Raw genomic sequence first — 24,769 nt, forward strand, 5'->3', positions numbered from 1 at the left:
AATATAGTGACTTGGTAAATTTAAATTATATAATGCATAAATATTTAATACATATGACCTAATTTTTTCCAAAGATACGTCGGTATACCTTATTCCAAACATCGCAAAAGAAAATCAAATGACCATAAATATGGAAAACATTTAAAATAAATTTCAAATGAAACAGTTTTCAATTGAAGTATTTTAAATATTGCATAGTTAAAGTTATTTATATTTTACTGCGTCTATTTTATTTATTGTTTCGGCATTCACTTTGTGGTGAGACATAATTAAATTCTAAATTCTAAATTCCACTTGAGTTTATTTTATTATGACGTCTTGTTTCGGAAGCTATGCTTCCATCTTCAGGTCTGAATATAAAGTTTTTATTTTTAGACCTGAAGATGGAAGCATGGCTTCCGATACTAGTGTTTTTCAATTTTATTTTAGGTAACATAAATTGAATACATTTATTTTAATCACAATTTAAAACATATTTAGAACAATTTTTTTGCAGAGACCCACCAATCCACCTTGTGTGTCTTGTCGGTGGAGTTATTTTTTAATACATTTTTTTATTGTTTTTAACGATTTTAACCATAAGGTTACATATTATATATTATATACACACAAAAAAGAGAGAAAAAAAGGATATAAGTATTTTACAATTTTTTAATAAAATAATTAGTAATAAGTAAGTTTTAATAAAATAATCTCAAGTGGTAAAAAACAAGTGTTTTTCTTTTACAATATTAAAATTTATATCTACATATTAAAAACATTTGGAGGCAATTGAAAGCAAAAATGGATTGATTTATTATGACTCCGTACTTTTTTGGACATGCATACAATTTATACATACGTTTTTTTTAACAATCAAAATTTAAATACAGACTTTTATTATTCCAGGTTCCAGAAGGCATGCGTGAAGTATGGCGTCCCTGATGTAGACTTGTTTCAAACCACCGATCTGTGGGACAGGAAGAACATATCACTCGTAACCACTACAATTTTCGCCATCGGTAGAACTGTAAGTGATTGTTTTATGTACATTTTAAGGTAAAAATGTGTATAATACAAAAATATCTGGCACTGCTTACTACCTTACAAATTTAAATATTATATATTTCAATCATTATGTTCTCCTGTAAGGTTTTTTTACTAAAAATAGCTTATGCCGAGATACGTAAAGCGTTCTTTACCAACCCTTATCCGCACCCAATGGTGCATAGGGTACTGCATTGTATCGACACAATACTATCTTGATCATTATTTACACGCGCTTCAGGGACCAGTCCAGGGTAATATTATATAAGTATTATAGTGTAAAATCACTTATATTTATTTTAACCCCCCTCCCCATGGGAATCAAATCCGGGACCTCCAGCATAGTAGTTAAATACGCTAACCATTACACAACGGAGGCGGATTGCAGAGTGATTACATAGATTTTGCGATATAAATTTAAAAAAAAACCTCATAAATTCTTAGACAAACTACTCTCGTGAATCTTTTTAACCTGTTCTCACCAATGCGCAATGACGAAAATAATGGAAAAAATAACGAAATATCCCAAAAACTTGGTTTTATTATTGGTTTTCCTTTAGGTTACAACGTACGTAGAGGATGAAGGTTAATTTTCAAATGAGAAAGCGAATTACTTCTTAGTCCGACGAAATAACTCATAATTAATAATTCCGCAGTCAAAAGGCAAAATTACTATTTCGACCAAAGCATTTTAAAAAACTTAATATATATATTTTTAATTTGCAGGCCTACAAGCACCCTGAATGGCGCGGTCCTTGGCTGGGGCCCAAACCTTCCGAAGAGAACAAGAGGGATTTCACAGAGGACCAGCTAAGAGCCGGAGAGGGCATGATAGGTCTCCAGGCCGGAACTAACAAGGGTGCTTCCCAAGCTGGACAAAGCTTCGGGGCTTCCAGAAAGATCATCCTTGGAAAGTAAAATGAAACAGGAGCAAAAAAAATATCGTTAATAGTCAAAGAATTCACCAAATAATAAATTATTTGTCAAATATTAATTTATCATACACATTGTAAACAGCGTATATTAATTAGATCACGAACATTCTATATCAACAGTGGTTTTTCTATTTATACAATATTTATATATCTAAATATATAGATTTGTAAAATGTAAAGATTTGTTACCTTGCACTTATAAAATCAAATTTTCTAATTATCTTCAATATTTATATAAACCACCCCAATTTTATTAATTCTCTATTAAATGCATGCGTCTCTAGGTATTTTTTGTTGTTAATATCCTTATACTTCTTTGACTCGAAGCTTTAAATAAGTTTTCTATATTCAAGTAATTTTATTTTTCTAATGTGATTTAAAACGTAGTCATAAGCTATATATGTAAAATATATTTTCATATACTATGTAGTTTTATTTATATTTCTAATTTTACAAGTTAAGATTGAATATTATTACATAAATTATACTTTTACTGATAGATTTTATAATCATATGGCCTTTGCATGATCCAAATACATCGTCAATATAATTTTCAAATAATTTATTTCAAGTTACCATACCATAAAAAAATTAAATATATGCATACAATAATAAATGCGTTTTATTTACAAAATTAAACTTATGTTGATGTCTATTGTATTGATTTATTTATTAACCAATTGGAGGACACTTCATATTTCAATTTAGATCGCAATACGATGCATGCAAAATGTTGTAAGGATCATTTTCATTTTCTTCAATTTAATAACAACATATCGCTCACTCCTTTCAAGAACGTCATAAATCAAAAAACTTGATTTTTCAGTAGAACGTTTTTAATGTTTTGAAATAAAATACAATTTAATAAAAATAAATATCAAGCCACTTACTGAACTTTTTACTGTGTAACAGATCTTTTTAGGTTAAACCTGAAGGTTTTTTCTCCATTTAAAAAATATTTAGTATATTTAAAAAAAAAATTAATAAAATTTATTTTCTTCAAAATGCAAAAACAACACTTTCTCTCCTGTAGCGGGTAAATATTATGTTAAAAATATGCCGCTTTTGCTGGTATATAGTACATTTTCTGGGCATTCCGAAAACATGCACAACTGAAAATTGACGATTTTTGATTTATGACGTTCTTGAAAGGAGTGAGCGATATGTGGGGTCGTCAAGGTCAAAATCAACGTGCTGTGACCAGCTGTAAAATAGAAGTGTATAATTCGGAAATGGAAATCTGTAGATGCTAGTAAATGATTCATGTAAGAAGCGTAGTAAATAACAAACTTTATATTATTTTGAGAAATAAAAGATTTTGTTTTTTGAACCACTCACATTTTTATTAAAAACCAACTAGTTTTGGCAACAACCTGTTGCCCTCTTCAGGGTTTATTTGATGACATAGCCTTTAGTCTTAAAAGTCTTAGGCCTGAAAATGGCTACAGGTTGTTGCCGAAACTAATTGGTTTTTAATAAAAATGTGAGTGGATCAAAAAACAAAGTCTTTTTATTTCTCAAAATAATATATCACTGTAATCCACAAGATTAATGCTTTCAATATTCAAAATACAAAAAAAAACCATCTACTTAACTTTAAGCAATGGTCATAAGGTGAGTTATAGTAAGATTTAAACCAATTAAGCGAGTTGTGATCAACGGTAAAAAAATATAACATTTTTATATACTTACGTACTTATGTATTTATATATGAGTACTCCACTTGCAAACGGTATCTTAATTTTTTTTTAACCAATGGCGGCAATCGGTTGAAGATTAAATTTTCTACCGATTTGCGCTTTTTTGAGAAATTGATTTTTGTATTCCATTTTATTCCTAGCTTAACGAGTTTTGGCAGATAATGTTGAATATGGACATTAATATTTTTAAATTTCTACCGATTGGCGCCATTGACTAAAAAACTTATTTTTTTAAGATAATGTTTGTAAGTGGACTTCTCATGTATACAAAACAATTTATTATTATTATTTTTGCTTCTATTCACCCCAGCAATGGGTGAATGGAAATAATACAGAAATTTGACTTTATTCCAATATCCTCACAGATAATTTTAGTATTTCTTCTTTTTTTTTATCAAAAACAAAATTATCGTTGCGATTCCATGGTTAGTGTTGTGGACTTTTTAGTCAGAGATTCTCGGTTCGAACCCACTCTACCATAATTTGATACCTATTTGTAATAATGAGCCTCTTAGGCTCACAGAAAAAGTATGACATTAAAGTATTTTTATTTTGCCCATATATAACTACTAAAATTTCAAACGTTGTATATTTTCTGACCGAAAAAAACCTCTCAAAATGCCGGCGGAAAACTTGCTTGTTCGAGAGGGCTATCGTGAATATTTGCGCGGCAACTGGCAACTTTCTAGACTGGCAACACTGGTGTAAAAGTTTGTTGGGAATTGCTGATTGTTCAAGATTTCGACAATATTATGAAAACAACAAATTCGTTACCGTCTTCTTGTCAAATAAAATTATACCTCCAACTGTAAAAATCGCAAATGATTTAACTTTTCGATGAATAATGCCTCATCCATTGGGTTTAGCCAGTTCAGCTGTCGACGAATCTCAAGGTTAGTCAACACGATTTGACACTTGACACCAAATATCAACGAAAATATTATCATTTTTGAAGCAAAACAAATGTGGTGTTTCTAACATAACCAGTGATATTATTATCCTTATGCTTGATTGTTACAATATATTTGTGAATATGGTTATTTGATGTATTTTACAATATAATTTAAATAGCGTGAACTGACTGCACATATTTCAATTGAACAACTATTAGTACTGAAATGAAACTTGATTAAGGCAACTTTGGACGTATTTACTATAGAGTTATAGCTTTGTATTCGAGACAGGAAAGATGGAACTAAATTATACATTTGTATTTTTTTAACACTTTTGATACAGCATCAGCCCACTTGGACTATAATAGCGATATGATTTGAAAAAAACGATACAAAAAATGTTTTAAATTTTTGTTGAATACAGGGTAAATATTCTTTAATCCTCTCATAGCTATATCATGTATTTAAGAATTGTCTGTTTGATATTAAATTGGAATTCCTGTCGAAGTAATGTACAAGTCTTAAAGTGGAGACTGACCGGAGCATTTCGTCGTAACGTAACATGTTACGATGCGAGCATTCAGGCAGTCAGTACAGCGAGCCGAACACTCCATCCATAGTTTCGGATGCTCGCCGCGAGCAATGTTACGACGAAATGCTCCAGTCAGTCTCCACCTTTAAGTAATGTACAAGTCTTAAGTAGGTATGCATATATTTTTTTATGCAGTCAAAACATATGTTTCAAGGTTTTAATTTGCGGTGAAAATAACTGAAATATTTTTGTTATCACCACAAAACAATATTGCAGTGGACCTATTGAAATAAACTATGAATCCGAGAATTAAGAAGTCAACACACAAGGAGATATGATTGAGTAAAGATCGCCCTCCGAATCTGCATAAGCATTTGTAGGTTAAAATTAAAAAAGGATACATGTTTTACATGTAAAAAAAAAAGAATTTATAAAAAAAAATCTAAGCTGAATGAAAGTTTTCTATCTTTCAATGAGTATGTATGCTTCTAAAAATTAAGGTATAGGCAGCGGCTCCTCTTCATCAACATCGACCTCTTCTGCTGTATCTGCCAACCTTGTATCACACAAGTTTTCGATAGTTTCTATCCCATACTTTGGAATATTGTCGTCGAAAGTAACAAAATTGAGAATTTTTTTAATTTAAAAAACACAGACCTAATAAATCAAAATAGCAGCGTAATTCAAACGATGAATGCGGTAAAATGGTGATTGAGAAACGATTGATGCAATCTATTTTTGTATGAAATGAATTCGGGGTAGGAGAAATAAACGACTAATGATTATATATTGTAACTTCAGACAGTTGGTAGAATTCCATATTGAATTGTTGGGTAACATATCCAAAATTAAACAAGGTTTATTTGGTTGAATTCTTCATTTATTTATGTATATTTTAATGCGTGACGCGTTTCGTTTCGACACTCGCGAGTGTTTGATAATGTCCTAAGAAGACGAAACGTGTCACGTATTAAAATATACATAAATAAATGTAGAATTCAACCAAATAAACCTTGTTTAATTTTGGATATATTACCCAACGACTAATGATTATTCGAGGAACGATAGATAGAGGTTTCACTGTATTAGATTACAACCGTATGATTGTGTCTGCTCTAGGTGAAGTCAGAAGCAACTGTGAGAGTGTGTGCAGCGATGGCTCGGGTACCACGGTCCAAGCGTCGGCAGGAGGAAAGCCTCGCATGGATGTGGTGTGCGTCATCGACATCAACCAGTCGGAGAACTTGCCTCACAGAAAGAAAGCGCTTGAAGAAGTGCAGCAAGCTACCGAGTTAGCCAATGCAAACACACACCATATTCAGGTCAGCTTTTTTTAAATATTTTTTTAATATTGCTGCTGTCTTTAGGCTATACACCACGTGGGCTTCTTGGGCTTCCAGATATCTTTCGAGCTCTGCTACTCTTGTCATCCACCCAGTATCGCGGTGGTCTTATGCCTTTGCATTTTTTATTTATTCATTATTAAAACCCTTATCTGCACCCGATGGTGCATAGGGCACTGCATCATATAAATATAGTGTTATCTTGATTGTTAACATATGAAGGAAAGGTGATCAGCCCTCCGCATCAGGCGCCAGCCCAGTGTAATATTGAATATTAGGGTGAAAAATCACTTATATCTGTCCGCCTCTGTAGTGTAATGGTCAGCACGCTCGGGTTCGGCTACCTACTGGTGGTACTTTAGAAATGAAAAGGCTCCCCGCCCCTGGCATTGACTATCACATTCCCTTTGTGTAAAAATTATCATCTCTGTTGATAAATATTTTAAGTATTTTAAATATTTTAAGTATATTGTAACTATTTGTTTGGTATATAAATAAATATTTAAAAAAAAATGCAAATGAAACAGTGAAAATCTTTTACAAAAACTATTTATTGAACAACAATTAAGAAGCCAATATGTTAGTCTATTCTAGTCTAATCTATTGCATTTTAAGTGGTATTACAGAAAGTGAACACTGAATGATAAGGAGAGTGTTATATTATCATACCACAAAGTTAACAATACTTTTAAATTACAGTAGTTGACCTGCCCGAGTTTGTCTGCTTGTACAATATAAATTAAAAGTACATCTTTTTATTTTCAGTTTGAAAAATTAGATTTTGGCGAAACAAATGTGCTGGATACATTTTACAATGCCGATGTTGCTGTTGTTGATTTGAGCTTACAATTCCAACAAAGTTCCCTGTTTTATCATCTCGGTGTGAGGGAGAGCTTCGGAATGAAAGAAAACATTCTGCTTTATAATGATTGTGACACAGAAGCTACGCTACGTTTAAAGGTATGTAACATATTTTTGCTGGGCAGATTCCAGAACTAATTTGTCCAGGTAGCGAGTTTTTAAAAAAATATTTTGGGTAAACTAAATAATTTGAACTTAAAAATTTGAATAATATGCATGATAAATTGAATAGTATCTTTTTTATAGACGGCAAAAATATTTAAAACATCAAAGATATTAAAAAGATTGTAAATATCAATACATTATCAGATTGCCTTTTATCTTTTGCGTGTCTTGTGTCTATTTGGATAGTATTTAATATCAAATTGGGATGAAATAGATTGAATAAGATGTTATTCAAAATAATATTATTTATTTTTTGCAGCTGTCATGTGGAACATATACCTTTGTGTCTTACAAAATGGTGGACACGGGAATGTGTGTTATCACAAATCCGGCTGCCGCCAAATACAAAGGAGAAGACTATACGGACCCCAAACAATATCTTACCCTTAAACTACGCCAGATCTTCCAAGATGTAGAAGTACAGTCCAAGTAAGAGAATCTTGCTTCTTTTTGTTCTCTTTTAATTAAAAGTATATTGCGAAAATGACCCCTTTCCATTTATGAGATTGGATTTCATTGGTCCATAATTTGTTTGGCAGAATTTTAATTGTGTTGATTTGTACGAGTATATTAAATGTAAAAAATATGGATTGGTAATCATTCTTCTTCTTCTGTGTGTGTCATGTCAGGTCCCACTAACGTCGACTATCTCTTGAGAGTAATGGTCCTTGTCTTGGGCAGCTCTTAACAGCGCCTCGATGGTTTTGATCCCCATCCAATCGCGTATAATTCGTACATTAATTGCATCATAATTGAAACAAATTGAGCTGATTCATTTATAGATATTCTAGGAAGAATTGATGCTTTTTTCTATTTCCAATATGCAATTGATGTTTTATTATTAATTATTGTGACTTACCTTTATACATATGTAGTGTAACCGTGCGGCTTTTAAATGTGTTTTGTTATTTTTCACTAATATGTATATAGTTATTGAAAGTATTTTTTATTTCTTGAATGCTTGATTTAAAAAAAAATAATTTAAACTTATTTGTATTTCCATTGAAATATTCTTTCATTAATTGAAAGTCACTTTGTAGTATGTAATACCAATCCATTTTTAATTAAATTTTACGTGGTTAATACCACTATTTTTTTAAATTTATTGGGACACGTGTTTCGATGCATTTTGCATAATTTTCAAACACCGTATATGTACGTATATTTCAAATACGGTGTTTCAAAATTATGCAGAATGCATCGAAACACGTGTCACTATTGATTTTATGAAATAGTGGTATTTACCAATTAAAACTTAAGTTAAAATTACAAAAATTCTAAGCAAATTACTTAATTAGTACATCTTTTGGTTTGCGTAATCTACGGTGCAATTAATGTAAGCCACAATAAGCTTAATTTGGTTACCCTAATAAATACTTAACACTATTATGCACACAGTTTCTACTTTTGGATGCATATAAAATTACTTGTGATGTATGTAAAAATTCATTTGATTTACTTTTCAGAGCGCACATGCACGAGAAATTCTTGACTGACCTCAGGAAGGCCCGTGACACGTTCTCGGGACCCGACCTTGCCAAGATCCTTCACAATATGCGTAAGAGACTCGATGACCCCAACGTGTTGAACGGAGAAGTAGTTCTCAATATGCTGATATCTTTCCGAGAGATCCAAGACTATGATGCGATGGTGCAGTTGGTGAATGACTTGAAGACCATCCCAAACCGAAAAAACTATGCCAATGTTCCTGCCATTAGATACCTTTATGCCTTTGCTTTAAATAGGTAATAATAATAACTTATGTCTTATTTTACTTTCAAAAGTTTTTTTGTTGTTTTTATTATCTAATGAAAAATTTATTGAAATGATCAGAATTTCATGTTTTTTTTTATTATAGCAAAAATTGAATTATTGTAGTTTGAATAATTTTTTTTTCTTTTTTTTCTTTTTACTAAAATATAAATATTAATATCTTTTCCAAGCATTTCAATTTCAAACCATTTTCGAAAATTTTATGTAGCCCGTAATTAAAATAGGTTGTGATAGAGTTTTGTTCTTTGTTTCAGAGTTAGTTCAGTTGTTAAAGGGTTTTAAGTATAAATATATTTTTATTTTTGCTTTGCAGAAGAAATAAACAGGGTGACCGTGAAACTGCTTTAAAAGTTTGCGTAAGAGCTTTGGAAAAGAGAGAGAATCATTTTCCGGACATGCTGTGTCTATGTGGACGCATTTACAAAGACAAGTTTGTAGAATCTCAACACACTGATATGGAGAGTTTGAATCAAGCCATTCATTGGTTAGTATCTCTTTATTACAGGACTGTTTCTTTTTAACGTTTTTTAATTTTAAATTAATATAAAAAAATAAATATGAAAAAATATTTTTAGGTATAGAAAAGGGTTTGAGGTGCAGCCAAATGAATATGCCGGAATTAACTTGGCCACACTTTTAGTAATAGCTGGAAATGAGTTTTATAAATCTGAAGAATTACAACATGTTGGTGAGTCTCATTATTTGATAAACTTTTTGTTTTCCAATTTTAATATATTTCAGAAGGTTATTTAACCGGATCAACGCGGCTCGCATAACCGTATGTGTTTTCATAAAACATGCCCCATGCAACCGTATGTGTTTTTACTTTGCTCCAAGTTTCGAACCTCAGTTCAACTTGGAGGGATTTTTTCATGGTGTGCAACTTTGGACAAAATAATATGTCAATCCTTGACCTTATGACATCTGTTGAAATATCTGACTAATAATTTGTAACATCACAAGGATAAATAAAAGAACAAATCCCTGATTTTTCTTGCCCACACGATGCGTGCTTTGATTTATTTATGTTACGATCTTATTTGTTTTTATTACGATATATTTCAAGAATAATGTGACACAAGTGTGTTATAGAGTACCGAAAAGGCACAATGAATCCCATTGAACGTTTTTGTTTAGGAAAATAAATCGTTTTTTAACTAAATACATGATTAATAAAAGTAATGATTTAAAAAACCGCAAAATACCGCTGCGCACGGTGGTCTCTTAAGAACAAAGTTAACGTGGTTGAAAGGTTAAAAACCAAAGAGTGTAAAGATCCTCGTTACTGGCACTTCAGGTAGATTGGTTTAGTCAATATCGATTTAAGACTAGTCCATTAATTATATCAGTATAATTTTGTTGTTGTGTAATTGAATGTACAGTTCATTTTAAACTATTCCTTTTTTGTCAAAGGTTTTTTTTTTTTTTTTTAAACTTTTAAAGATGAAAATAAATTAGAAAAAAGTTAAAATATTGTCAGTTATTGGCAGCCTAGACTATTGGGAATGTGCGCGTGTGTTAATGCAATAAGCAAACACGTTAATACAAAATCATCATAGCTAATATGGAATATATTATGTTTTGATATGTATCTAGTATCACATCATATTTACATATGAAATCAGTAGAGCCGATAACTGTAGGTGTCAACAACACCCCTGTTTACTTTACACTGTTTTTGTATGTTTGTGCCGTACCAATTTTTTTATATGATAATAATTATAATGTCTCTAATCAATGCTTCTTTCAGGTATGGTTTTAAACAATTTGATCGGAAAGAAAGGAAGTCTGTCATCACTGAAGGAATATTGGGATGTAGCAACATTTTTTGAAATATCCGTTTTAGCTCAGGACTACTCAAAAGCTATTCAGGCTTCAGAATACATGTTCAAGTTAAAACCTCCAAATTGGTATCTGAAATCTACCATCGGAAATATTACACTGATTGATAGGTGAGTGAAATAAAATTTTTATTATTTTTATTTATTTTATCAAGACACTGGATTATTGAACCCAATATTTTAATATATCATAGGTGTTTTAACTTGAGATAAGCAACAAAGCATCCATCATTTTTATACAAAATAAGATTTAAGTCTGAGTATTCCAGGGCTTACGACCTGGCATCTGGCTGGCTCAACGGGCACCATTCTGCCTATTACATATTGAACATCCATATTGCATTAATTTTTGAAAAATGTACAAATGCACTATTAGGGTGAAATATTACCTAATTTGGCAATCACTATCCTAGAGTATGCATTCACTTTTGTTTTGTATTTACGTAATCTCGGTATTTGGACCATTTTTTATTTTGGTTTGAACAACAATATGTGAGACGAAATTGTCTTTGTCGTATTTTCAATTGATTTTCATTTATTGAAGATTCCGTAAACACGAAGACATGGAAGCTTCCCCTGAAGAGCAGGTTTTCCAATTTTGGATGGACTTTTTTGTGGAAGCAGCTAAACCGACTATAGATAGTAACAGTATAAGGTTTCCTGTAAGTACTGTTTTTTTTTTTACCATGAATTGAATATTGGAAATTAAAACACATTCTTCAACCCTTATCCGCACCTGATTGCTGTATAGGGCACTGCATCATATAAACGCAGTGTTATTTTGCTAAGCTTATCTTTAAAATAAATTGCTAATGGTCCCTGTCCCTTGTAAGGTATCGTATTCCACAGGCATATTGGGGAATAGCTATAACACAGGTATTGAGTAGGCAGCATTTGGTCTTTACTGAGTATGATTTTGATCTCTAGATAGCCTTTGTACTATTGAATACTGTTAAGTCCTAAACCTACTCCTAGTTATTGATGAATACTGCCATTTTATGGATAGAGTTATTATTATGTGCATACTTGATATTCCATTTTACTGATTGGATCTATGTATATTGAATATCAACATTGCATTGATTGATTTTTTTAAAGCCTAAAATTTTTTCAAAGTTATAATATCCTTTTAATTGATATTTTTTTTAGATGCTAATTCTGGAAGCTGGAAAAGTACTAATGCCAAGTTACGCAAACGTTAATTTAGGAGCCGAAGAGAAGTCTTTGCAAGTATGGAATTTGTGTTTGGAATCCCTTAAAGGGGAGTGCAGGCAGGTCCACGACTGGCTCTTTACAGCTAATAATATCCGAAGTCTCAGGTTGGTTATTTTTCAAGTGGAATTTTTAACCCACTTCGGACGGGAAAGGTTCTACCCATTCGGTCGATTGATGCTTAAGGACGGATATGGCATTTTTACCTTCTGCGCCAGCCTCATTTCAAAGGCAGAAGACAATATTATATACCAATCCCTTTGTTTAGGTCTTAACTATGTGTACATAATTATCAAATCCCGTAGCCAGCGATCCGCAGGCATATAAAATACCTGTCTGAAATGTGTTAACAGCGTCAAGTGGAAAGAAATAAAACTGTGTACACAGGACAATAATAATGAAAATTTGTGATTTTTGCCATGAAGATCCCGAAATTGACTTTTCATGATAAATTATTCACTGCGTGCCAAATTCATTGACCTATGCATATGCACCATTGCATGCATATATGGGTCGGAAGATGAAGAAATTCATGGAGAAAGTATTCATAAATTTTATTTTGTTTTCAGTTTATACAAGAAAGACGAACGTTGCCTTTTCCTATACGTCCATCAGAACTCTGACGACTTCCAAATGTTTTTGCCGTCAGTCCAGTGCAGACAGAGATTCTACGATTTAATACTAGAGATGACCGCAGATCAGGAAGGGATGGTCACCGATCTAGACATCGAAACATCAACAGACCAAATCAAAGTATGTCATAAAAAATTTCACTTCTTACTTGAAAAAAAAAGAAATGTATGAAATATATGAAATCTATTAAATTGATAAATATATTAAAATAAAGTAGGATTCGAACTTCACGTACTAATAAAAGAGTTTCTGCTTAATAAAAAGCTTCTTTACATCTCACCAATAGATATCTCTAGTGAAGTTCTAGTGATTCAAGAACAAGGTTTCTAAATTGGTTCATATATATATATATATATATATATATATATATATATATATATATATATATATATATATATATATATATATATATATATATATATATATATATATATATATATATATATATATATATATATATATATATATATATATATATATATATATATATATATATATATATATATATATATATATATATATATATATATATATATATATATATATATATATATATATATATATATATATATATATATATATATATATATATATATATATATATATATATATATATATATATATATATATATATATATATATATATATATATATATATATATATATATATATATATATATATATATATATATATATATATATATATATATATATATATATATATATATATATATATATATATATATATATATATATATATATATATATATATATATATATATATATATATATATATATATATATATATATATATATATATATATATATATATATATATATATATATATATATATATATATATATATATATATATATATATATATATATATATATATATATATATATATATATATATATATATATATATATATATATATATTTATATATATATATATATATATATATATATATATATATATATATATATATATTTATATATATATATATATATATATATATAGAACTTCCAAAAATTTTAGTAGTGTGGATGTCAATAATGGGTAGAATTTGTGAATGTTACACGTGTGTAAAGTGATGACCAACCAGCCTATGATGATCGTCAGCCCCGTAAATGCCCAGACTTCCATATTCTTCTTCATCTTTGATGAGATGTCAAAAAATAATATGAAAATAACTCCTGTAATTGGAGATAATCCAGATTTTGTGAACAAGTATTTTGACACAGTCAAAATGTTGTAAAAAAACTTATTATTCATATCTCGATGTTATGGAAATAAAATAAAGTATTTCAAAAATATTCATATGATTCGATTTATGAAAACAACAGTCGACAAAAAAATCTTATGCTAATTAATTCTGCAATAAAATAAATGAAATATTCATGTATTATAGCTTTAAATTAAGTATTTAGATTGGAGATAGTTAATATGACACGTGTGTATTTTGTAAGACAATCAGTCTTGTCATAGCATTGTCCCTCAATTGTCTCCGCGATAAGCCAAGCAGTTTGTGGGCTTTTCAACAAACACACCCGTTTACTTTTGCATAATACCCGCGTTTCTTGGGAAAATAATTCATTAATTTTACGCGCCGTTCAGGCATTACGGAACGTGTAATGTCAGAAAACGTCTCGTAACTTAAGAGAGTTTATAAGGTGACATGTGAAAAGACAATTTGTTCATTTTCACGTGGAGCATTATCCGCCTACTTTATGGAGAGGGGGATTGTAAGCACTAGAAAAGCTGCCTTAATTTCCTGGACGGCTTATGAAAACGATTATTTTTGCCTAGAACTTTCACAAATGAATTACATGAAATTATAGTAACTATAAACATAAAAAGTAAATCCACTCACAAGAAGGCATAGGCTATGAAACTTATAAAGTTAAAGCCTGAGTAGGGACATGATAAACGGTGTTGCATAAGCCGTAGCTAGATTTCAGAGTCACTTGGACGTTAAGTAATTAAAAAAAAAATAGACGGGTTATGTGCTCCTAATAAATTTTTCATTATGCGAAATTGAGAATACTGGCTATTTGAGACGGTAATCAGCAAAAGACAAAAAATTCAATCAATTTACCTTTTTTCAGTATGAGTATGAATTAGACGATATGAACAAGAGAATAGTTCTGGGACGGGGTACGTACGGGATCGTGTACGCTGCTCGGGACCTCAACACCCAAGTCAGAATAGCCGTTAAGGAAATACCGGAAAAGAACCTTGGGGACGTTCAACCATTACACGAAGAGATCAAGCTACACTCGCAACTGAGACACAGAAATATTGTACAGGTTAGATATGTATTTATAACAACCTATTTTTTTATTTACGCTATAGATTCTATCCTGCAAAAACTGTGTACATATCGCTCACTCCTTTCAAGAACAAATCGACAATTTTCAATATGCATATTTTCGGAATGCCCAGAAAATATACTATATCCCAGCAAAAGAAGCATATTTTTAACTTAATATATACCCGCTACAGGGCAGAAAGTATTGTTTATGCATTTTGAAGAAAAGGTATTGTTTAATTATTTTTTTTAATTTACTAAATATTTTTCAAATGGAGAAAAAACATTCAGGTTTTACATAAAAAGATCTGTTGCACAGTAAAAAGTTCAATAAGTGGCTTGATATTTATTTTTAATGCATTGTATTATATTTTTAAACTTTAAAAACGTTCTCCTGAAAAATCAAGTTTTTTGATTTATGACGTTCTTGAAAGGAGTGAGCGATATGGATACAAGGATGCAAAGAAAAAAATGTATGTCTAACAGAGTAAGCATGTTAGAAGTGAAATTTTACCATTTCTTAAAATTTTATAACTTTTAAGTGTATGATATTGTTGTTCATGATGAAGTAATACTTTTGATTTTGTTTTTTGCCATTTTAAACAGCATAATGGGACTTAAATTCTCACACCTCTTGTAACTTTAATATCTAATATAATAATAATGGTTTTTATTCCTTGACTAAGCGGTGGGTGCGATCCTTAGTCAGCCATATTTTGTTTACAACTACATATACAGTTTTATAAAAAAAAATAACAAAATGAAATTGTGTAAAAAAAACATACTTAAAGTATTAGGGTAGTAATAATAATATGAAAATAAATACTACTGGAGAGAAAATGAAATCAGATCAGCTTGCCGGCAATCGCAACCCTGAAGTTCAGTGCTGCCGTATGTCCAGCCCCCATCTGTGCTCCACAAGCAGTTTTATGATGAGGTTGGAGCTCTTCATAAGCCTCTCCCAGAAGCCCGCCATTCTTATGTCTTATTAGACCATAAGAGTGGCTGAAGCAAACGTACCACTCGCATTAAATTTGAATTTTATATGCATTAGAATTAAACTGAGTTACATCAAAATATGCCCTCATAAGTATTAGATTCTGTTCTGCAAAAATATAAAAAATCAACCATTAAAATGTGTATGGCTTTTCTGTTATAAATATACATTCCTTATTTATTGAATTATTCCAGTACCTTGGGTCAGTTTCTGAAGGAAATTTCTTCAAGATATTTATGGAGCAAGTCCCTGGAGGTTCCTTGTCTGCACTTTTGAGTTCTAAATGGGGACCTTTGAAAGAAAATGAATCCACTATCTCGTATTACACAAAGCAGATCTTAGAAGGTTAGCAGGTTTTATTTTACACTTTTTTTTTGGCACAAAAAGTGGTACCCAAAACTCAATTCCTCTCAACCAAATGCTGACATTGTAATGTTTTTTGGCTTAACACATGGCAAATTCTTCTTAGTATTGACATCTATGGATGTAATCCTGGAGGAATATATCCTTTTGTACATTTACATGATCAAATTAGGCTAGTTGATCTCTGTGGCCAGCACAATCAGGCAAAACATATCTACATCTCGCTCAATCCTGGAGGAATATATCCTTTTGTACATTTACATGATAGAATTAGGCTAGTTGATCTCTGACCAGCACAATCAGGCAAAACATGTGTACATCTCGCTCAATCCTGGAGGAAAATATCCTTTTGTACATTTACATGATAAAATTAGTCTAGTTGATCTCTGTGGCCAGCACAATCAGGCAAAACATATCTACATCTCGCTCGCATCGCATATCGTGATAGTTAATTGATAGCTTGTCTTTGAGAGTAAGTGAGATGCACAGTAAATATTTTTGTTTTGAAGTAATTAAATATTATGTTTCGTATGTTGTCTTTTTTAAAGCTTAAATGAATAATTTACGATTTAAATGATTTGTAACTTATAATTAATAATATGTAATCAGTTGATAATTGCGCTGCATAGTGAAAATATCTCAACTGAATTGCAATCATCTGTTGATCGGGTTAAAATTACTACATAGGGTGCCAGTGCCATCCGCATATGTTTTAATAATGTTGTCCAGGCTTAATTTTGTATTTGTTTTCAACAGGATTAAAATACCTTCATGACCAGAAAATTGTCCATCGTGACATCAAAGGTGACAACGTGTTGGTAAACACCTACAGCGGTGTGGTGAAGATTTCCGACTTTGGGACATCGAAGAGGCTGGCAGGATTGTGCCCGTCCACAGAAACTTTTACGGGAACTCTCCAGTACATGGCTCCGGAAGTCATAGACAAAGGGCAGAGGGGCTATGGAGCACCGGTAAATAAATCAACTTAAATTTGATACATTCTTCATCTGGAATAACCGGAAATTAATTAAATCACAGAACCAAGAATCACGTCTTCGTCGTCTGACATTTTAACTACGAATGCAAAGTTGCAAAGATTCATACAGATTTTGTGTTATTGATTCTATACAAATTAAATACAGATTTCTAGACTGTAATTCAGATTTTTTGGTGTGACATGTGGCAATACTGAGCACCCTTGTGCTCATAACACCTTGTGAGCACCTTTGTTTGGCCACAAACGAGCACTGATCGCGGTCAGTCAGCAATGCCGTAACGTCAAAACGTAACATGCTCGCCGCGAGCGATGTTCCGATGTTACGTTACAACAAAATGCTCCGGTCAGTCTTCACCCTTACAGTTATTCTGATTTTTTTAAACATCCATATATCTTTATGTGTTTATGACCATTCATATCTGAGATCGAGTGCCATCTGTTGAACTTTTTGTGAAGTAACATAGCTACATCTTTATTAATGAATGTTCTACTGATCTAAATTTTATGTACAAATAAAAAAAAGTAACTTTTGTGACTCTGTTAAGATATCTTTAATACAATAATTATCCCATTAAATTCTATTTTTCTGCAAATTGATTTTGACATATTTTAAATAACATTTTTAGAGATATTTGATATTTGCAAAAGGTGTTTTAAAATTTTTGTATTTGTTAGCATAATAAAGCATATTTTTCAAGTAGTAGAGATATTATGTGCCATGGTTTCAACAACAAAAAGAGATTTCCATTTAAATTTGTTGCTATTTGAGATGTGATTTTTTTGCTCTAATAATTTACCCTTAAACAAGAAAAAAAATGGCCTGTTTTATTATTAAATTAAAGTATACTTTTTTTCTTCACAATTTTGTTGTATACATATTACCTTAAATCTAAGAACCATCTGCCCAACACCAAGTTTTTCGTTCAATTTCTCTACATGACACTAAACCTGCTTTTTCTTTTAAAATGGTCCACACAACTTCTTTATATCTTCTGTTTTCCCCTCCATTATGCTAATAATAACATTTTTGTTTCCTTGAAAGTCTTATTTTTTTTAACATCCTTTAACCTTCTACATATACAGGCGGATATCTGGTCCTTGGGCTGCACAATAGTTGAAATGGCAACGGGAAAACCTCCTTTCATAGAACTAGGCTCACCGCAAGCAGCACTATTTAAGGTAAATCATAAGTATACTAAATCTCACTATACCGTTATAAATTTTTTGCCCACAAATAAATGGTTTGTGCGTATTGTCCGCCTCCGTAGTGTAATGGTCAGCACGCTCGGCTACCGTTCTGGAGGTCCCGGGTTCGATTCCCAAGAGGGGTAAAATAAATATAAGTGATTTTTTCACTGTCATATTCATTCAATATTACCCTGGACTGGTACCTGAAGCGGAGGGCTGATCACCTTTCCTTCATGTGTAAACGATCAAGATAACACTGCGTTTATATGACGCAGTGCCCTATGCACCATGCGGATAAGGGTTTTATTATATTATAAGAATATATTATTTCGCTTAGTTTCATACAGTTTGTTTCAAAGTATGTTTAAATTCTTCTTATTCAATTCTTTACCTACGGTGCATTTGGTACACAGTTTACGTAGCGCACAGTGTGGTATACAAGATTTTCACCCTAATTTTTAAGACTGAGTTTTAACATTGATTTTGGCTTTCAACATACTTACTTTTCATTTTATTGACAGTTGTGGAACATTCCAAAATGTGTCCATTTCTATAGTCATGATAAAATTGAGTTGATCGGAAAGGCTACTGTAATCGGGAAAAATATATCCGCATCTTATATCGTTTGCGACAAAAATCATGAAAGTGACATGAGCGCTTGTATTGAAGAGAGAGAAAAAGAGAGATAGATAAAATAAAAATATTTTTGTTTGTGAGTAATTACATTGTAAATTTACACAGATAATAAATAATTTACATTCTTACACTGTAAATAGATGGTTTATTTTCTAAATAATTTATAACGGACTTACATAATTATAATTTTATCAAAATGATCATTATTAAATGTCAACTGATTTAAAGATTGTTCGGGTAAATCTATATAATAAATATTTTACTCCCCCTATGAAATATTTTTTTAGATGTAAATATATTCATTTAATGAAAAAAAGTTTTTACATGCGTAAAACTACAAAACTATGTTTTAATTACATTTTAATTATTACCGCACATTATAAGTTCGCCTCCGTAGTGTAATGGTCAGCACGCTCGCCTACCATTCTGGAGGTCCTGGGTTCGATTCCCAGGGGGGGTAAAATAAATATAAGTGATTTTTTCACTGTAATATTCATTTAATACTACCCTGAACTGGTACCTGAAGCGGAGGGCTGATCACCTTTCCTTCATGTGTAAACGATCAAGATAACATTGCGTTTATATGAAGCAGTGCCCTATGCACCATTTGGTGCGGATAAGGGTTTTATTATCTTTTATTATTTAAAACTACATATGTAATTTTTTTTTTAAATTTGGTAAACAGAAAAAAAAATCTTTTTAATAAATTATGGTATCAACCATGCAATAAATGAAGAGATAACGAATGCACACTCAAGTATTTGTAATTAGACATCTTAGGGTGGCACTACTAGAACATGTCATAAACATGTTTTAAACACACCGTGTACAAGCGATGCGTGAATGTGAGTAATTTGTTCATTCCAACTGTCCGCGACAGGAATACAACCAACAAAATAAAATTCTTATTAATGCAATAGTTATTAAATCAGGATATTTCATTTTCATGATTTTTTGTTCTATTGGTGTAGGTCGGATATTATAAAGCACATCCGGAAATCCCAAGTGAAATGTCCCAGCGGGCCAAGTCATTTATTCTCCGATGCTTCATACCAGATCCAGAAAAGCGGGGAACGGCTGCTGAACTTCTCGAAGATCCCTTCCTTTCAGAGTAAGTTACCATACTTTTTGATTCTTACTGTCCGCTCGTGTTTATTTTACCTCTGATTTATATTTACAAAAAAAACATAATAACTGGAGGTAAAACAATTGTGAATTCACTGTAGTCTCGATTCTTGTAATTCTTAGTGAACAAATATGGGACTCTGCACTTGTTATTTTTACATTTTTGACATCTTAACATAGATAAAGGAGAATACGGAAGTCTGAGCATTTACAGTGCTTACCTGTCAAAGGCTGGTTAAGTGATCACTTTACACATGTGTAACATTCACCATTCTACCCATGATTGACAAACATCTACTTTATTAGAGAGGTAGAAACATTATACATATTTGAAATGTTTTGTATATTTACCAACTATTTTGTATTATTTAAATATTTTTTGTGTAAAAATCAAAAAATTCAATAAAAAAATGGGATCTTGTATACACATCAGGCGCTGTGGCGTAGTTGGGTAGACGCTCAACTGTGAAACTGGCATTGCGGGTTCGATTCCCGCCAGTTGCAAGATGAAATCAAGATATGTTTATTTTCAATTGGTCTGGGTGTTTGTGATGTATTTTTCGCATTTACCTCTATTCTCACTATCCTACCTGCAGACAAGCCTCTAAAATAGAAGCTTTACGGGTTATTCCTTTGAAAAAAAATCTTGATAAAAGGGTCTCTGCTAAATAAAAGCTTTCCTATCCAACCATACATAGCTATTATAAACTGAATGATAAAGCGTCATTAGATTGATGATATATGTATGAGTTCCTAAAACTTACGTACTGTTAACAATTTAACCTTTCCAGGAGTACAATAATTGATGTCGGACTTTCTCTGGGGAGTGAGTTTTTTTTTAATATTAAATATGTATTTTTTTTTAAATAAAATCTTTGTATTATGAATATAGAAATTATGTAAAAATCATTTTAATAAAAAAATAAAGCTCACTATCTCTAGGTTTTATTTTATGACAAAGTCAAATACAAATATCCACAGATCGCTCACTCCTTTCAAGAACGTCATAAATCAAAATACTTGATTTTTCAGGAGAACGATTTTAAAGTTTAAAAATATAACACAATGTATTAAAAATAAATATCAAGCCACTTATTGAACTTTCTACTGTGCAACAGATCTTTTTAGGTAAAACCTGAAGGTTTTTTCTACATATGAAAAATATTTAATTTATTTATAAAAATAATTAAACAATACATTTTCTTCAAAATGCAAAAAAAAAAATTCCGCGCTGTAGCGGGTAAATATTATGTTAAAAATATGCCTCTTTTGCTGGGATATAGTACATTTTATGGGCATTCCGAAAACATGCACAACTGAAAATTAACGATTTTTGATTTATGACGTTCTTGAAAGGAGTGAGCGAGATGTCATTACTATACAAATTACATCATACCAACTGACAGATAGACTTCGACGTTCATTAACGTCGATACTCCTTTGAGGAAAATTCGCACCGACGTTTATTTACGTCCATACTCCCGGAAAGGTTAATTCCTAATTGGCAAAATATTTCAGAAAGAAAAAGGCATCTACTCGTTTGGCTGCCGGTCCAAATGACTTCAGTCGAAGCATCTCAGTTCCCGCAACGAGTGTGCTGAACTTGAAAACCACCCCATCCAGCCAGCCGTGTACCCCCTCCACTAATGTTCCTTCTTCACCGGAAATTGAGTAAGTCAAACTGAAAGCAACAAAATTAACAGACTCCATCAGGTATTCAGAAAGTGGTTGTGATCTCGAGTAATACTGATGCTGAAATGCAGCATCCATTCATTTTCACCATTTGCCATTATTTTGCATCCATAAACATCAATCATGGCATGAATTTAATTATTGATATCAATATATAAATATTTTTCTCTCTTCTTATTAGTTTATACATATAGAATTTCTGCAAAGACGTGGTGATTTTGAAAGCAAACATAAATATTTATTGTAACTGCAGACAGTTGGTAGAATTCCATATTGAATTGTTGGGTAATATATCCAAAATTAAACACAGTTTATTTGGTTGAATTCTACATTTATTTATGTATATTTTAATATGTGACGCATGTTGGCGTGTTTTATAATGTCCTAAGAAGACGAAACGCGTCACGTATTAAATTATACATAAATAAATGTAGAATTCAACCAAATAAACTGTGTTTAATTTTGGATATTTTACCCAACAATTAAACATAAATTTATTTTTAATTAGTAAACCATTATTCAATAGTTTTACTTGGAGATTTATTTACCTGAATGATCATTTTAAAATCTAATCCATGATAACAAATTAAAATATGCAGGCATTGATAAAAGTTTTTTTTTTTTAAATGCAACTATTCTACATTCTAACCCTTATATCCTTATAAGATGTCATTAATAAAGATATTATTTTGACAATTAAGTATTCAAATGTAGGTATAGTTCCTGCCACTTACATATAATTTGTAACAATAATAATCAATTGTAAATGTATTGTCTTTTTATTGTTTGACTTGCTTTTTATTAAATTAAAAATTTAATAACAGTGTTACTTGTTTCGATAATCTCGATTTGTATATACTAAAAATAATAAATTAAAAAGCGTAATATTTATCTTGTGGTGTCTTTTTAACAGTTTTACGATTATAATAATAACTTATTGACAGACATAATATTTGCGTTAAAAATAGTGCACAAAAGTTATTTACGAAGCAGAAAGCCAGATTTAATACAAATAATAAAAAAGTGTTTTATTATTATCATTTAGTGTTTTAAAGAAATTTAATACATATTTGAAAAATGTACAATTGCAAATTTAGGGTATGACAACTACATACATAATATTTTCTTTAAAAATAAGCACATTATTTTAGGTATATTATCACTAAACAAGAAAAGCAAACATTATTTATTATATTTTCTAATTTGATTTACATGTAAAATTGTCTATTTAAATCATTATTTCACTAACTGTAATTACTCACCATATTATACCAAAAACTTGATTTTTGTAAAATGTTTGATAATATTGCAAAAAGAATACATAATTGTTTTTTTTTAAATATGAACATTAAAAAAGACTTGAATTATCGTCATACGTGGGATGTTATTTTAAAACGTATTTGTAATTTGGCTTTCTTGCTTTCTTATGAGACTTATTGTCATCTCCTTTCATTAGGTGTTGCGCCGAAAGAATAATTTATGTTGCCATGGCAGGTCTAGGTAATTTTATAAAATAATTATTCAATAGAAAATATATTTTATTTTTACATATTTATTTCAAAAAAAATATTTTTTACATTTTGGAAATTTTTAACAAAATTTCAATGGAAATTAATAAATATTTAACAATGAACAGGCTTTGTTGATTTGTTATTAATTGTCTTGTTAAGTTCAAGATTATGGGTTATGAGTTAAATTCTCAACTCCATCAATAAAACCATTGTTTTGTCTTATGTATTGGGTATTTTTAAAGTGCTCTCAGAAGGTACATTGTCTGTTTAATAATCAAATTGAATAATTAGAAGTTGTAAGTTAACTCAAATTAAATTCCTACAAAATATACACTTCATAAATCACAATGCGGGAAATTGCTTCAATTAGGGAACTTATCTATATTAATGTAAATGTAACTTTTTTCAAAATCTCAAATCTTCTTAATTTATCTACCAATGAAATTTTTTTATATAAATTTATTTTTAAAAAAAACAGCTTATTCAAAATCTCAAATCTTCTAAAGTTATTTACTGATTTGCTTTGAAATTGTAACCTGCGACGTGTGTTTTTGTCTGTGACAGATAATTTTTATTTTTTTTGAAAAACATTGATTTTTTAACTTATTGGCAGGGCCATCTGTTGAACATGATAGCAAAACACGCAAGACTTAACATTACTCATGGTGGACAGCATGTTTTTTTTGACAGCTACTAGAATATTATATACTCACAAGTATGTATTGTGAAATTAAATATATTAGAAATATGTGTTATGTTTTTTCTTTGTTTTTCATTTAACTAGACTGAGCCACAGAAACGCATAGCCAGGAGCAGCTAGTTCTATTTAAAAAAAAAATTGGTAAAAAAAAAGTTCATTTTTAAAATATAATAATATGCACATGACTTTTGGGTCAAGTAAGAAAGCATATATGTAATGAGTTATCCAGTTGTAGTAATTACCCCGCAATATGTAATTATTGTTGAATATTTGTTTATTTATGCATGTTTCCATGGTTAATATAGTTCCCGCTTGTTTGATTTCCGCTTGACA

The 24,769-nt window shown here is 30.7% G+C and overlaps 2 protein-coding genes across 3 annotated transcripts in view; both read left to right on the forward strand.

Moving 5' to 3' along the window:
* Positions 1 to 2,577, forward strand: part of LOC148311100 (muscle-specific protein 20-like) — a 34,102-nt gene extending 31,525 nt beyond the window's left edge. The window contains exons 3-4 of the mRNA XM_088257302.1: positions 889 to 1,009; positions 1,753 to 2,577. Coding sequence (XP_088113428.1) covers positions 889 to 1,009; positions 1,753 to 1,944 — 313 coding nt within the window. The 3' untranslated portion in view covers positions 1,945 to 2,577. The remainder of the gene's footprint in view (positions 1 to 888; positions 1,010 to 1,752) is intronic.
* Positions 2,578 to 4,348: 1,771 nt separating this feature from the next.
* LOC148311103 (mitogen-activated protein kinase kinase kinase 15-like) overlaps positions 4,349 to 24,769 on the forward strand; it is a 30,561-nt gene continuing 10,140 nt past the window's right edge. For both annotated transcript variants that reach the window (XM_088257304.1, XM_088257305.1), the window contains exons 1-17: positions 4,349 to 4,554; positions 6,206 to 6,408; positions 7,195 to 7,389; positions 7,715 to 7,884; positions 8,922 to 9,200; positions 9,542 to 9,712; positions 9,804 to 9,916; positions 10,979 to 11,180; positions 11,614 to 11,731; positions 12,219 to 12,388; positions 12,851 to 13,034; positions 15,025 to 15,225; positions 16,419 to 16,569; positions 17,344 to 17,558; positions 18,668 to 18,763; positions 20,380 to 20,519; positions 22,052 to 22,204. In XM_088257304.1, coding sequence (XP_088113430.1) covers positions 4,506 to 4,554; positions 6,206 to 6,408; positions 7,195 to 7,389; positions 7,715 to 7,884; positions 8,922 to 9,200; positions 9,542 to 9,712; positions 9,804 to 9,916; positions 10,979 to 11,180; positions 11,614 to 11,731; positions 12,219 to 12,388; positions 12,851 to 13,034; positions 15,025 to 15,225; positions 16,419 to 16,569; positions 17,344 to 17,558; positions 18,668 to 18,763; positions 20,380 to 20,519; positions 22,052 to 22,204 — 2,810 coding nt within the window. In that variant the 5' untranslated portion in view covers positions 4,349 to 4,505. The remainder of the gene's footprint in view (positions 4,555 to 6,205; positions 6,409 to 7,194; positions 7,390 to 7,714; positions 7,885 to 8,921; positions 9,201 to 9,541; positions 9,713 to 9,803; positions 9,917 to 10,978; positions 11,181 to 11,613; positions 11,732 to 12,218; positions 12,389 to 12,850; positions 13,035 to 15,024; positions 15,226 to 16,418; positions 16,570 to 17,343; positions 17,559 to 18,667; positions 18,764 to 20,379; positions 20,520 to 22,051; positions 22,205 to 24,769) is intronic.

This window comes from Brachycentrus maculatus, unplaced genomic scaffold (genome assembly GCF_059751285.1).
Source record: "Brachycentrus maculatus isolate JH-2025_06_01 unplaced genomic scaffold, ASM5975128v1 h1tg000077l, whole genome shotgun sequence".
NCBI classification, from domain to species: Eukaryota; Metazoa; Arthropoda; class Insecta; order Trichoptera; family Brachycentridae; genus Brachycentrus; species Brachycentrus maculatus.